Below are 16,754 nucleotides of genomic sequence, written 5' to 3'. Positions count from 1 at the left end.
GGGAGCTCAGTCCAGTGTTCCAGTGTGGGTCCATCGCCAGATGAAGGTTCTATGGTGATATGCAAAATATTCATCAGTATGGCTATAGGACAGGATCATTTCAGGTTCCCTATCCTCAGCTGCCCCAGGAACTAACTGGGGACCTCGCCTTGGACCCATCTTAGGGTTGGGAAGAGACTTGAAATGCTTTCTTAAAATTTATTTGTTTGTGAGTTTGTTAGGGAAGTACTAGTACTGAACGTTAGTGGTATACTTGTGTGCAAGTGTTATCTCACTGAGCCATAGCATATGCCCAGTAATTTGAAACTTTTAATGTGTTGTGACTTCTTAAATAAACATTATACTGACCAGAGTTAGACAGGAAGCCTTGTACTTAACTGAAAACAAGGAATAGTGTTTTGTTTTGTTTTTCAATCCCGGGTTAGCTGGCAGAAGTGTATTGGAGAGCCTTAGGAAGTATATGGGGTCATTAGTGTGATTAAACCATCTGAAGCAACTACTGTCACTTAGGGAATTTAGTCTCTACCTTCCTGCAAAGGTGGGAAGAGGACAGCTCTGTCTTTTTTGGTTATGGCTATATTTCAAAAAATTATCTCCCCCATGGTCCTAGGGAAATATGCTCCTAAATTAGTCAGGATTTAGCTTGTAAATTGACAGAAATAGAGTCGACAGCTGCAAGTTTTCTAGATTGAATACCCTAAGAGAGGCCAGCAGGTGCACCTAGAGATATCTGCATAGAACTTAGCAAAATAGAGGGAAAGTAGGGATCATTGTGATTAACGGTAGGAGGCAAGCTATTGAGACATGATTGGGGAAGACTGGTCTGCCCAAGGCCACCAAACAGACTGAAAGGAAGGTCCTCTAACTTGTGTTCTTTCTCCCCAAACATTCTTGGGCACAGGTCTGCCTTTACAGATGGCAAATGTATTGAATTGATCTACTGTAACAGCTTCAAATAATGCCACTTAATTGGCATTTTATTTTTTTCCAGTCCTTCTTCATGTATTTGAATTCTTAGGAAGCACATTTCTAAGCCATTCTATCTTCACTTCATGCTGGTTCCTGCGTTAAGTGATAATGAGGAGGCTGCACCGTTTGTGTCCTTCCACTAGGCTAGACAGCTTTCTTTATAGATAGATGAAGTCACTGCCCTGTGATGAGCGGTAAGGAGAAAGTGCGAATGACATCAACCTCTGCCGTCGGAGTAAAGTTAGAACTCAGTGGGCGGCTCTTTAATGCTGCCATTTATCACACTGCACATTTATATTCTTGTAATTATTCTCCACCAGAAATGAATCAGGGATGTTCACACGGGTGGCCAGTGACTCACAAAATAGTCAAACTTTGAAAACCATATCTTTGGAACAAAGCCACTCTCATAAATACACATTTTCTTATGTAAGAGTTTTCAAAGCGTGTGTCTGATAGCTCGTTAGCTTGGTTAGGAGATGCACAAGTGGGCTTTTATGCTTCCTAGAGGTGTAATTGGCATCACTGAAGCCCCTTAGCCCCCACTGAAGCACAAGTACATGCTTGAAACAAGAACTGATTGTCAAATAAGTAAATGAATAATAACAAAACCCGCATGGAAATGGAATCACTTTCACATTGAATACACATCCACAATTTACATGGTCCATGCGTGATCTTTAAAAGCCTACAGTTGCTAAGTACAGTCCCAAGGTCAAAAGCACAAGATCTCTGTCCCCATTGACCACACACACAACACATACACAACACACACACACACACACACACACACACACACACAATACCATTGAATATAAAGAAGGCAAGAACTATCAAATGATGGAGTCAGTTAGTGGAGAGGAGGATGTTCTCTGTTTGGTGGTGAGAAAGCCTCTCTAATGCGAGGTTGAGGGAAGTCAGGCATGCTGGTATGTGTGGCAAGTTGAAGCATCTGCTGTGGAAAGAGGATGGCATGGTGCAGAAGCCATGGGACGTAGCCCAGCAGTACAAGGTGCACAGGCAGGGAAGCCCTGCACGACACAAGGTAGCAGAGGTAGGTTACACTATGTGTACTGGGATTAAAGACTGTGATAAGAAAATGCATTTATCCTAAGTGTAGTGTGGAGCAACTAGCAGATGCAGGGAGACAGTACTGTATTCTGCATGTTCTGTGTGCCCAACACTGAGGTAGGGGTGTTGAAGGCATAAAAACACACCCCGACTCTGTGTTCTGAAGCTCACACCAGCCTGAGGACTTAGTGTCACTTTCTTGGGGCATATGCCAGCTAATGACACAGTGTCACAGAGTGCTCAAGTTGACCCTTTCTTGGAACACAGGGCTTCCTCTCCCAGCTGACTCTTGTCCTGCATTCCTTTGTCTAAATATTCTCCATTCCTCCTAGGAGCCCCTTTAGTTTCCTCCCAGAAAATCCCTCTAGAAATATCATTGTCAGCTGAATCACCATCCCACTTCCTGGAGGATCAAGACTAACTCAGGGTCTACAGAGGAATGAAAATAAAAATATCCCTGATGTTAGGAATGGCATGAAATGCCATTCTATAAAACTTATGAGCAACCCCTCTCCTAAAAATATAATAAGTATTTAAATAAATTTAAGTATTAATACCTTAATTATTATACCCTCATAAAATGATAGAAGCATATGCTCAATATAGTAGTATCATTTAAAAAATGAAATTAAAGCATCAATGGTGAAGATGAATGGTCTGTTAAGAAAAACTTTCAATAGCTGTAGAATATTTTTGTAGGTAAGAACTGGAATAAATGGCATTCCTGTTAGAGGAACAGGGTATGAATATGTTCTGGCATCGTGACATTGCCATGTATCCAGGAACCTTGGCTCATTTAAGGTCCAGGATATCAAAGCCTAGAGCTGGGGATAATGGGCAACGGCTACTGAGCTAGGTATGGGCCAGAGTCTATGGCTTCAGTTTAGCAAAGTTACAATTAGAGAGATAACAGAGAGAGGATAGTGACTTTGCCTTCTAGAAGGGTAAATATGTTGAGTGTTTAAGACTTTGTAGGAAACACAATGTTTTGGCTGCTTTGTGGAGCTATTTAACTTGTAGTAATGGACTTACTGTTATATCCACAGAGGAATTCCGGTCTCTTCGCTTGGCCTTTTCTCCAAACTTGGATGACTACAACCCTGACATCCCCGAGTGGAGGAGGGACATCAGCCGAGTCATCAAAAAGTCTCTGGTGGAAGTGAGTATGAGTATTCCCTTCTCTCCGTCAAACATAGTCCTTCTCTTTCCTTGAATGGCTTCATGGAGAATGGAACCTTTGCAAAGGATGGAGAAGACAGAGCTGGAGCCCAGAGGAGATGTCAGTTTGGTATCTTAATATTTGTGATCCACATATGCATGCCTGTCTTTATTATTGGGTCAGTGCAGCCCTCAGAAACGTATGGCCTTTGCCCCTATGAAGCTACTTCTTCAAGAAGAACATGAATGTCTGTGACAGTTATGCATGCAGCTGAGTTCAGGCTTGGGTAAGTTTTTCATTGGTAAATGAAAACTCAATGGCTGAGCATAACCAAGGAGAATACTGTCTAAGTGTCTTCAAGAGTGGGTATAATTAATAAAAGAAACCCAAGCTCCAGATCCTTATCTGTCACCACACAGCTCTAAGAGCACATGGTACAGGACACCTATCCATATGACAGTGTCTTAATTCTAAGAGCACGTAGTACAGGACACCTACCCATATGTCCGTGTCTCAATTCTTTTCAAAGATTTCTTTTCCTTCCCAAGAGAAGCTGATCAGTGCCCTCATTTTGTACAAAAAGCCTCTGAGATAACTCCCCAGACTCTCACAAATAAATAGGTGACAAAACTCCATAATTGAATTGAATGTCCTGTTTCTCATGTCTGGGATCTTACCATGTAACCAGCCTCGAATCCCCCTAAGCTTTCTGGAAGAGTAGCAAGATGATGTGGATTATTCCTTAGAGGGCACAGGGTTCCTAAAGACTGAAGGAGACATCTTTCTTAAACACTTTTCCCCCTATCTGCTTCATCTTCCTTAGCAAGGCATGGGTTGGTCAATGTAGTGTCCAAACATGAGAAATCAGAAGAAGTATGATTGCTAGATATACAAAACTGATAGAATGAATAAATTTAAAATGGTTTTTTGGGGGGGAGGTGTGGCTTGTTGGCTGTGGTCCAGCTAGTCTGACAATGGTTGTCTCCCAACAGTAAAGCCCCAAATCTGATAGTCGTTCAGTCCATGAGACTGAGTGTTTTACCTGGTCTTCAAAATACCTTGGAATCCCAAAGAACTAGGTTCTAACACTGGTGAAGATATTCCCAATTTAAAATGATCAAATTTAGAGTGGTTCTTCCCATCTCAAATGATTCAATGAAGAAAAATCCTTACAGCTGTATCCAGCCATGGGGGGTTATTTGCCTAGGCACAAAGGGCCTGGGAAACAAGAGGCCCTTGCTGGCCTGAACAAGACTAAACTGGTATCTGAGAATGCAGTCTGTAACTTCCCCAGATTGAGCCAGCCTAAGTCTGCCGAGAGACCCAGCAACAGCTCCTGTGCCGAGAGGCAGACAACCTGAACAATGGCCGCCATGAGAGACCCTGCTCCTAGCGCCGCTGCTTCTCCTCCCCTAGGACGGGTGGAGGGAGTTTAAGGCTAAAATAACCTGAGCTTGCTGCATCCTGCCTGGCCACTGAGTCTGTGCCATTGACCCCATGCCTACTCACGCAAACACCCAAAGTGAAGTTCAGTGGGACCAAGCAGCAGATCAAAGCAACACCCAGATGCCTGGGTTTTAGTTAATTGCAGCTGTAGTTAAGTTGACAATCAAGATCCACCATCTTGTGCTCTTTGCACAATAGGAAATACCAATAGATCATTTGTTTTATTTTTATTTTTCCATTAAAAAATTTACACTTCCTCCCCTCCTGCCATTCCCCTCCCGCTCCCCCACTCCTCCTCCTTTCTCCCCCTGCCTCCTTAAGAGAGGGCAGGGAGCCCTGCCTTGTGGGAAGTTCAAGGCCCTCCCCTCTACATCCAGGCCTAGGAAGCTGTGCATCCAAATAGACTAGGGTCCCAAAAAGCCGGTACTTTTCTGCCACGCACCGTGGCCCCTGGTCTGTGCTCTATGCGCTAGACTCCAATTGGCAAGCTTTGGGTAAGGGGCTGAAGGTTGAGAACACACACACAGAGACAGACCAACACGCAGACCTTTTAACACTGATACCCAAGCCCCTCTTTATTAGCACCCTGTAGGCTTAAATGCACTGCAGTCAATGGACAACAGGTGAAAATCCCATCCTCTGATCCTCTATGCTAGGCACAGCTTCTAGTAACTTTAATTAGAAGGTTCTAGGACTCATTAGTCCCAACACTTTTCTGCTCCCAATCCTTGCTGGAGCTTGATGGAAAAGAAGGATGCAGTAAGACACTCAGATAACCTCTGATTAGGAAGGCAATCACATATGCTGCCTGTTAGCATTTACCTTCTTACCTGTGCTTTACTTGTAAATATTTAACACTAAAAATACTTCGGTTTTCTTGATGTTTCATATTATTTAGCTATATTTAGTAGCAAAATTAAGCTGATATTTATTTTCTTTTCATTTCTACTTTGGGTAAAGAACTTCATCAAGGAAGCAAAGGCCATGTAATTAAAAAGTCAGCGTTTGAAGCCAGACCCTCAGAGGTAGATCCTTAAGTCTATGCAGTGCTAATGTACACTAGTCTTTTTACAATAGCAAACAGAATAAAGGGACTATTTGGGTGGAGAAAGGGAAACTGTGTTACCTCTAAGTAACTGTCATCTCACCTGTGTTTGCATTGCTCAGTGCTAGACCACTGGCCCAACAGAAATTAGGATTACTGTCCTTGGAGTTGCCTGTCACCAGTACCACAACTGATTTCTTTCCTCTGCTGTCCAAGCAAGATTGGTTATCCCCTTCAATGAACTCTTTCCCAGATTCTAACATCTCTGATCTTCTAAGCACCTTGCTTCCCTGGAAACTGGGATCACCCCCAGGAGTTCATCAACAAGGCATTAGCTCAGCAATGTTGAGATTTCGGAGGCTGATTTCTGTTCATACCCATTTTCTAGGGATCAGAAACTGAACATCTACCTTGCAACCAGCTTCCCAGTAGTCTAGAAACACCGCTCATTAATATTTCCAGTCTGCTGCATGTAGCCAACTGGATGTAGAACAACTGTGTTGGATCAACATCCCTCAGGACAGGGTGGTATTGATCTAAAGATAAGGGATAATTAATGCTGTTCAGTTTCCCCAAGAGGCCGCTGATCCATTCTCTTGTCCCAGTTATTTCCCTCATCCTTGAGAACAGTAATTACACTTGGCTACTTCATAAAGTCCTAAGGGACCTCCTTAATTGTGCTCCTCCAACAAGGACAGCTTGAGTTATCTTGTTTACAATTTATCCTGTTGCTATGTGACAAAGCTCCATATAAAAGTGGTTATTGTTTCTTCACCAAATTGGCTTTTGATATGGACATAGCATAATGGTATCTTTAAATGAATTTCTATCAGTAGATCTTTTCTTTTTTTGCATATAATGAACATGCTTTGAACTTATTCTCAGAGTTTCAAACTTTGTAGGCCTATATAACAGTGTGGTGTCAGCTCTAACCAGAGTTATATTGTGGCATCAGGATAAAGGAATCACAGAAGATAGGTTATATTTTTATACCTCACAGTTAGATCAAAGCTCACAGTGTTACCAAACCCTTTCCAGGTGACTTTGAGCCACTTTTTGACATTGCTGCAGTTTCTGTCTGCCCTGGGTCCCAGATACCTAGATTCCTATTCAGGGAGACTTGTCTTAGCTGGGGTGGTACTGAGGGATGCCTTATTCTAATACTCTTTAGAGTAGATCATGTCAAGTAAATATGACTCTATAGAGTAATTTCTCACTCATTTTAAGACATCTCTGAAGTCTGCTTCTGGGACCCCTTGAGACTCCCATTGGGTCTTCATGACAGCCCAGGTCTTGCTGCCCACTCCTGCTCCATTTTCTCCATTCTCATAGGAAATAGAGAGGAGATTTCTTCAGCATGCTAGAGCCATTGAGTCAACTTCCAGAGGACCCCAGCCTGTAGTATATCTTCACACACACACACACATACACACACACACACACACACACAATATGAATAGTAGGGCATACTCGTGCTTCAAGGCCTTATGGTGAGGAGCTGCATATAAGTTTCTCAGCATAAGTACAACTTCTAGGCAGATCAAAATATACTAATGTCTTGGATTTACTGCTAATTTGGAAAAAAACAGTTAAGAAATAACACTACAGTTGGAAATCATGAAAAAATGTACTAAAATGCATAGCCCTTTCGATGGCTTATAGGAAATATGTAGAAACATCCCAGCAAAATACATAAGACATTCTAAGAAGCATTGTTGGCATGCACAAATATACCTACAGGAAATGCTAAACATGGAGAAATTGTTCAGAATTGCATTTGGCTGGAGCAAGAAAAGCCATTGTGAGCTCTGGGTAATCCATTTGAAAAGGGAGAATAGAAGCATACACCTCCTTGAGCACTTGATTTAGTAGCAATGGGACGGATTGCAAGCACGTTAGACAGGCGAACATGGCTGGAGTTGGGCTATAGTAGGGGTAAATGAGAACAGAGTAACCTGCCTCTTTGAGGTGAGGATACCATTGCCAAACTCTACGGTGGTGACCTGAACAGACGACTTGAGATATCAACAGTAGATGGACACCCACATGCAGGAATGAAAGGATCATTCGTGCAGAGGGCAACAAGTAAAATTCTCACATGTAGCAGGAGAAAAAGAGGAGGGTATATCTCGGAGGAGAAAGGGTGATGGTCCCAAACTAACATAACTGGACAAAAGCCTACTTTGGGTCAAAGAAATGCAAAAGGAAGACATGGGAGTGATAATACGAAATACTTTTTTTTTTGGTTTTAATAGAACTATTAAAATCTTAGTGAAATAAACATAGTATTTTGAGTGGCCACAAGGGGAAAAGTTAATTCTAGAGCCATCTTGGGAATGGGCTCAGAGTGAACCCTAGGCTATCAGTATGAGACCAAATAATTAAACAATAAATAAGCTTCTCAATGCTATTTGAACTTTTTATCTTTATTTTAATTTCTATGAGTATGTATTAATTATATATAATGGGACATTTTATTTCATATAGGTATGTAATATATGTTGATCAATTCCATCCCCTTTAAGTATTTGAATTCCAGCAGAAGTGCTTCATGTACTGAGAGTCGTAGGTTAGCAAGTCAGCATTACTTGTTATGCTAGCACCATTTGTTAAATATGCTTTCTTTTTTTCATTTTATATTTTTTCCTTCTTTGTCAAAAATCAGGTGTTCATACGTGTGTAGATTAATATTCAGGTCTTCGATTTGGTTCCATTGGTCCTGGTGTTTTTATGCAAACACCAGGTTGTTTTCAGTACTGTAGCTCTGTAGTAAAGTTTGAAGTCAGGGATTATGATGCTTCCAGAAGTTCTTTTATTGTACAGGATTGCTGTACAATAAAATTGGCTATCCTGTTTTTTTGCTTTTCCATATGAAGTTGAGTACCATTCTTTCGAGGTCTGTAAAGAATTTTGATGGGCATTGCATTGAGTCTATAGATTGCTTTTGGTAAGATTGCCATTTTTACTATGTTAATTATACCTACTCAAGAGCATGGGAGATCTTTCCACTCTCTGGTGTGTTCTTTAATTTCTTTTTTCAAGAAAGATTAAAAGATTTAAAGTTCTTGTCATACAAGTCTTTCACTTGTTTGGTTAGAGTTACTCCAAGAAGGAACACTCCTTCATTGCTAATGAGAGTGCAAGCTGGTACAGCCATTTGGATATCGATATGGCGATTTCTCAGAAAATTAGGAAGCAACCTTCCTCAAGACCCAGGAATACCACTTTTGGGTATATACCCAAAGGATGCTCAATCATACCACAACGACATGAGCTCAACTATATTCATAGCAACTTTTTTTTTTGTCATAGCCAGAACCTGGAAACAACCTAAATGCCCTTCATCATAAGAATGGATAAGAAAAATGTAATACATTTAAACAATGGAGTACTACACAGCAGAGAAAAATAATGGCATCTTGAAATTTGCAGGCAAATGGATGGATCTAGAAAGCATCATATTGAGTAAGGTTACCCAGACCCAGAGAGATAATTATCAAATGTACTCACTCATAAGTGGGTTTTAAACATAGAGAAAGCCAGCCTAAAACCCACAAACATAGAGAACCTAGACAACAATGAGGACCCTAAAAGAGACACATACATGGATCTAATCTACATGGGAAGTAGAAAATGACAAGATCTCCTGAGTAAATTAGGAGCATGGGCATCTTGGGAGAGGGTTGAAGGAGAGAGGAAAGGCAGGGAAGGGAGCAGAGAAAAATGTATAGCTCAAGAAAATCAATAAAAAAATGAAAAAAAATTCTACTTAAGGAAATATACATATAGGCCTAAATGACTAATAAAACAGTCCCTGTGGTGAATGTGGAGTAGAGCCTGAATCTAACTTCTGGCTTTGAGCCTAACTGACGACCCGATGATGCCCATCCAGTCCTCTACTGTCCGCAATACCCGTGTCTCTGTTCCTGAGTCACCACTCCTCACATTCCAGTATGGCTTCTGTCTAATCACCATGTCTCTATCATCATTGTCCATAAGACTCACCCAGTCTCTGTCTCTCCCACAGGCCACAGGGATTCCCAGCCAGCATATCCTGGTGGCGGTGTTACCTGGCTTACCCACTGCTGCTGAACTCTTTGTTTTGCCCTACCAAGATGCAAACAGAGAAAACAAAAGGTCAACAGAGGACCTGGAGCAGGTGAGTTGCCCAGAAGACCTTTCCAACATCTCCCTGCATCATCTCCCACCCCAATAGCTCTCACAGGACTCTTGGAGTCTGCGTTTTAACCTTAGCATCAGTGGACAATTTAATCAGAGATCTGAGAGCAGGTGACTTCTTTGAAGGCCATGCCACTTAGAATTTGGTACTGATTTAGGGAAGTCTACATTTTGGTGAAGAAATCACAGGTATAGAGCCAGTTTTGTAGTTTTGTCTCTGATATTCATGGATATTAAGAAATTAAGGACAATAAATTAGTATTTATAATTTAGCAAAAGTCACAGCAATCCCATAGGTATTTGTGTTGATTAAAGAAAAAATACAAGAAAGCACCTGGCCAATATAATAAATGTTCAGTAATTACTTTTACTGATTACTTTTATGGCTGTTTTATGATAGAAAACAATTTGGAAATAAGAAAACTAAGTTCTTCAGTTTATTAAATACACTGGGATACTGAAGGACATTTTTGGGAGAAATAATGTTGATAGTGGGGAAGTGAAATGATTAATGAATTGACTTTCACAAAGTGGAGAATCAAACAAGGACAGTAAGAAAATGGAAGACTATATCATGACAAAGTAGCTAGTATCATTTCCAGTTATGAGGGTTTATAGTAAAAAAGGTACTTCAACTATTTCAGTGAAAAGCAATATACCAAGCTAGAGGTCAAAACATTGATTAAGGAAATTGATTATATTTTAGCCTATCCCAGACTGTAATCAAAGTAAATCCAGTATCCAATAAAACCCATGAGAAATTAGTGTTTTATTTATGGAGAATATTATTTTCCTGATTGAAAAGTGCATTGATAAAATTACCTTACAAGGAAGGCCAGGCTGTGTATTGAGACTCCTCAAAATAGGTTGCCCACCGATAACCTGTACTTTTCATTCTAGTTAAGATCTGTTGATGCTTTTCTCCGTCACTTATATAACGGAGGAAGTGGAAGGAGTGAGCTTACAGACTCATTTAATTTAAAGGTCCAGGGATACAGTTCAGAACCAAACCAGAGTATCATCAAAGTATTTCGTCTCTCCTCCTTTTCTTGTGACCACATAGAAACTGCTGCGAGAATAGAGCCAGTGCACAGAAAGCAAGGATGGCTATGCAATCCTGGCTTCTGTTGAGTCAGCTTCAGCTGATCCTGCTCTAAAGATTGTGTCTTCCCTCCAGTAGCACCACCAGCAGTCCATGTTGTTACGGGTCAAGTGTAGGTCAAACGAACGGGCACCTCTTAACTCTTGCTGTCATCTAGATAGAGTAGCACCGCTACAATTTCTGCTGTTCTTGCTCCTTTGTGGATCAGAGGGTGTGAGTAGCCCATCCCTAACTATTAATAAATGTGAAATCAGAGGATGAGGTTCTTCATAGAAGGATGTGAAGGAGGAAAGAGCATTGGGGGTGCTAAAACACTTCCATTGTAATAAAAGAAGCAGACTTCTAAGACAGTTACAAAAGATACAAGCAGCAAAATAGAGTCCATTCTGTGAGAGCTGACTCAGGAATGCTGCTGATCTTAGCCGTACCCTTCATGCTCTGGTCCCTTCCTTTTAGAAATTGTACAGAAGGCCCTGTAGAATAAGAGCGTGGATCCTATCCAGTGGATCCTGAAGAGTGGGAGGGAAACCCCCCAATGAAGTGTCCCTGGCTCTCTTCCCTGAGCCACTTCTGAAAGCACTCCCCAGGGAACAGAAATGCCATTGAACTATCTTGCCTGTGAAATAAATAGCGAATTCTTAGCAGTGAGAAGCACTTGACCCCTCTATCAGGATGCCACTGCTAGGTTAATCAAGTGCCCTCTGTCTGGGAGAGCTTTACCAGTCTTGTATTCAGGTCTCCAGAGAGTGTGAAAAGGCTCTCTTGCTCTCGGAGGCCTCATCAAGAAAAGCACATCATGCTATCCCAAGACCAACTGCTCAAGTCTGGCCCTTTCATCCTTGCTTCTCTCTGAGTCCTCTACGTTGAGAGATGTGGATCTGTCACTCCTGGAAGGAGAAGAGACCATGATGCTCTAAGGAGGCTATGATGTCATGCTGGAAAGAAAGGGGGAGCTCGTACTTGTGGTCTTTCAACTCCTTAAATGATATTATGGGAAGAGCACACCAACTGGTTATTCAAAATCAAGTGCTCAGACCTGAAAACATTACATATAAATAATAATATATAGACTGAGTAGGTCATATTTTGGAACATATATGTATAAGTATATGACATAAACATAAGTATATGACAATAAAAGAAGAGACCACAATTTCAGAACAGACTAAGAGAGTTATATGAGAGTTTACAGGAAGTAAAGAAAAAGAGGAAATATTATAATTGTATTGTAATATCAAAAATAAAAGTAAAATTAATAGGTATTTAAAAGAAACAAAAGGGATAGTATAAAAAATACCAAACACAAATAATACATTTTCTGCTTAATCTGTGTTACTCCTCATAGACACAGATTGCAAATTTTGAGAAGAGATAAATGAAAAACATCTATAGAAATATATTAATCTATTGGTATCATTTAATAAACTTAATATTTAGTCAACAAGCACAAATTCTTTATTTTGTGCACTTATGCTATTACCTGTCAGTCCTGAATTTGAAACATGGGGATTTGGGTTGTAAAGATAATATGATATGGACAAGGAAGGTCATGAAAAGACAACTGTAGTCAATATAAGGCTAATAAGAGGTGATACAAAGGCATATGCTACATAAAAGAAAAACTTAAAGCTTGCAATAAACTATCCAAAGAAAGAATGGAACTAAGTAAGGAAGCCTCAACTAGAATTTAGAATTTGGCTCCACTGTCTCTTCACCATGTAGTTGTGTTGTATGACGGGGAAAAGCTTCCTCTGTTAAAAATAAGGACTTCATCAACTCCCAGTTCACGGGACTGCAGGTCCAGGCTTTATCAACCGACCTTCTGCAAAGTCACCCCACCCTATATTGTCTCTAAAGATGTCACCAGAGTAGTATGCTATTCAGCAAGGTTTACATTCCCCAGACCAACGTTATGAGCAAGTGTTACTACTTTGGACCCGAGTAGTCTTGTCATTAATAAATTTGCCAAAGACTATTTTTTTAAAAAAGTATTTGCTGTGTGGGAATTTCAAAAATGTGTATAAGAGCACCACACATTTCTACAATGACCATAGCACATGCCACATGTGGGCCATTCAGGATTATATGTGCGCTCCTTAGATTTCTGAGGATCTGCAGGGAGAACCTATTAGCTCTCTTGAAGGGGAGTCATTCCTGAGCTGAGAAGCTGCACTAGCCTAGCTAAGCTAGGACACTTCAGAGAATCCATTTAGATATCAACACTGAGTGTCCCTAAGACCAAATAGCATGTATCACCTAGTTGACCCCAAACCTAACAAGTTGGCGTACCAGCAAAGAGAGGTTCAAATACCCACTCAACAAAGGTGGGGCAAATGTCTATATCAAAATAAAATACACTACCAATTTTCTAACTCAGAAACCCAGGTTTCAAAAAAAAAAAACAGAAACAACACTAACCAACAAGAAAATATCTGTCCTCCAAAGTAAAATATTAGTCCCATTAGTCCCACAATAATATACACCACGGGAAGCAACTTAGATTATGTACTAGGTAATCAGTTCAAAATGACAGTTATAAACATGTCCAAGGAACTCAAGGTATAATATGAATAAATTCTGTGATGAAGACTAATAAAACATAAACATTCAAATAAAATAAGTAAAACAATTCAACATTTTGCTTTATTTAAGTAATATTTTTATTATTTGAAAATTCCATATGTATAAACAATGAATTTTCATTATACTGACTTTCCACACCCCATCCTAACTCTCCCCATCCCCAGAACATCGCCCTCTTAACTTCATATGGCCTTTCCTGAATTCACATCTCCACCTTGTGCCACCTGTTTTGGACTGTTTAAAAAATTTACTGTCTTGTATTGAAAACAGCCTGGAATTGGCATAAAAACAGACAGGAAGACTAGTGGAACTGAATTGAAGTCCCAGATATCAATCCACACACCTACTAACACCTGATTTTTGACAAAAAAGCAAAAGATTAAAATGGGAAAAAGAAAGCATGCTCAACAAATGGCGCTGGCACAACTGGATGTCAACATGTAGAAGAATGAAAATAGATCCATATCGGTCACCGTGCACAAAACTCAAGTCCAAATGAATCAAAGACCTCAACATAAAAACAACCACATTGAACCTCATAGAAAAGAAAGTGGGAAGTATACTTTAATGCATTGCCACAGGAGACCACTTCCTAACTATAACCCCAGTAGCACAGTCTCTGAGAGAAGCAATTAATAAATGAGACCTTCTGAAACTGAGAGGCATCTATAAAGCAAAGGACACAGTCAACAAGGCAAATTGGTAGCCTATGGAATGAAAAAAGATCTTCACCAAACCCACATTGGACAGGGGACTGAACTCCAAAATATACAAAGAACTCAAGAAATTGGCTGTCAAAAGGAGAAATAATCCAATAAAAAAATGGGGTACAGACATAAACAAATAACTCTCAACAGAGGAATCTAAAATGCCTGAAAGACACTTAAAGAAATGCTTGACATCCTTGGACATCAGAGAAATGCAAATCAAAACAACTCTGAGAGTCCATCTCACACCTGTAAGAATGGTCAAGATCAAAAACACTGATAACAACTTATGCTGGAGAGGATGTGAGGTAAAGGGAACACTTCTCCATTACCGGTGGGAGTGCAAACTGGCATAGCCACTTTGGAAATCAGTATGGTGATTTCACAGAAAATTAGGATACAACTTACCTCAAAACCCAGCAATACCACTTTTGGGTATATATCCAAAGGATGTTCAATTGTACCATAAGGACGTGTACTCAGCTATGTTCATAGCACATTGTTTGTCATAGCCAGAAGCTGGAAACAACCTAAATGTCCCTCAACCAAAAAAATGGATGAGGAAAACGTGGTACATTTACACAATGGAGTTTACACAGCAGAAAAAATAATGTCATCTTGAAATTTGTGGGAAAATTGATGGATCTAGAAGGTATTGAGCGAGGTAATCCAGACCCAGAAAGACAAATATCATATATACTTCCTCATAAGTAGCTTTTAGACATAAAGCAAAAAAAAGCAGTCTACAATTCATAATCCAGAGAACCTAGACAACAATGAAGACCTTACAACAGACATACATGAATCTAATGTACATAGAAGGTAGAAAAAAATCAAGATCTCCTGGATCTTAGGAGCATAGTGACCATGGGGAAAGGTAGGAGGGAAGAGGAGAGGAGGGAGAGGAGCAGAATGTATAGCTCAATTATGACTCCTCTCTTAAATGTCCCATTCTGTTTGCGTTTCAATGCTTGACATGTTTATTCCAGTCCTGTGAACGTGTTTTCTCCAAATAATTTTATTAAAAGTGGTCTAAATGTGGAATATATTCTTAGTATGGTGACAATTGCCATGTAGACCAAATATTGACATGCTGCTGTCATTGGGACACATAGGACAACAATATGATTCTCTACTCTTTGAGCAGAGCCTTGGCAATTTTTTAAGACAATTGCCTTGGAAGAAGGCATTCCATGTGCCTCATTCAACCAGAAGAAGTCAAGTGCTTGCAAGCTCTTTTTTTTTTCTTGTGCTATAATGAATGGAAACATTTGAAATGACTTTTACAGTCTTGTCCTCATGAGGTGGGAAACATCTAACCACCTATGTGGGATATTGTGCATGAGGGGGAAAGTGTCATTTTGATTCAAGTCCCTGAGAATTTTCCATTGTTACTATTGTTGATTCTGATTGCTACACTCAGTCTTCATCTTTTGAGATAAGCATAAGGGAGAGAATTGAATTGCTGTTTTTGCTATAGTAAGGCTTTTCCATGACATCCTTTTCTAGTATCTGTATTGAGTTCCCATTGCCTTTTCAAATAGTAACTTACATGAAGTGTGAACTTCATCCAAATCATAGGTGTATTTTATGAAACAGGCAGATAGCAAGAATAATAGGCTGTTTCTTGTGCTATGATTGTTTAGCTGGACTCAATAGGAAAGGGACTGGGTGGGAAAGCATCAGCAGAGAAATGGCACTATGAATTAAAAATGAAATTTACTTAGGAGGCACACTTTTCACTGGACAGAAAGGAAAGTAAATTCATCTCACTTCAGCAAGGCTGGTCTCTGAGTAATCACATATTATTTCACTTGAATCTTTTATCAAGCAAGTGTTGCTCTTCTCATCTGGGCTCTTGCTATGCTTCCTGTAGACTACAGTTTGTTACTCTTTCTGTCGTCCAAGCTTTCGTATATTACAATCTGCATAGATTGGTGGAATGAACACTTTCATGAACAAAGTGTTAGGAAATGCCTATTCTTGTCTACATTTTTCAGTGGCTTTGGGGACACTATTAGTTTCTCTGTGTATGTATGTGCGTGTGTTACAGATGGATTAAAAATGGCAGTGCAGTGAGTTAAACACTGTGCCATTTTTATCTCCTAAACTCACTTACCCAGATATACAACTAAACATCTTCCTCTCTCCCTCTTAATTAAATGGTTAAAGAAACCTGTTTTATTTTTAGTAGTACTGAACTAGGTTTAGGAGTGAAACAAAGCTAAAGTCTAGTCTCAGCTCTTCAAATATTAACTAGGTAAACTTGGATATGTCCTTTGAGCCTGTGCCATGGGGATGGCAGCATAAACATAGGGAAAAATAGACAGACATAAGCAGCATTATCAGGATAAAGTGTTCAATGCATATATCATATACTTAAATATATAAATAGCATCTCATGATCTAATGAAGACAATGCAGCATAAGTACTTCTGTAATTAACCTGGTAAGAGCTTTAAAGTATTGTTGAAATTTGTAAATTGCTTACTA

The 16,754-nt window shown here is 39.9% G+C and overlaps 1 protein-coding gene across 4 annotated transcripts in view; it reads left to right on the top strand.

Annotated features, from left to right (window-relative positions):
• The window catches only part of Sorcs1 (sortilin related VPS10 domain containing receptor 1), a 506,327-nt gene that overhangs the window by 460,798 nt on the left and 28,775 nt on the right, over nt 1-16,754 (top strand). For all 4 annotated transcript variants that reach the window (XM_005352454.2, XM_005352456.3, XM_005352453.3 and 1 more), the window contains exons 22-23: nt 3,087-3,199; nt 9,718-9,849. In XM_005352454.2, the coding sequence (XP_005352511.1) occupies nt 3,087-3,199; nt 9,718-9,849 (245 nt within the window). The remainder of the gene's footprint in view (nt 1-3,086; nt 3,200-9,717; nt 9,850-16,754) is intronic.

The sequence above is a fragment of the Microtus ochrogaster genome, chromosome 8 (genome assembly GCF_000317375.1).
Source record: "Microtus ochrogaster isolate Prairie Vole_2 chromosome 8, MicOch1.0, whole genome shotgun sequence".
Lineage (NCBI taxonomy): Eukaryota > Metazoa > Chordata > Mammalia > Rodentia > Cricetidae > Microtus > Microtus ochrogaster.
Note: the sequence above shows the minus strand (reverse complement) of the source record. Positions and strands in the feature narration are given on the sequence as shown.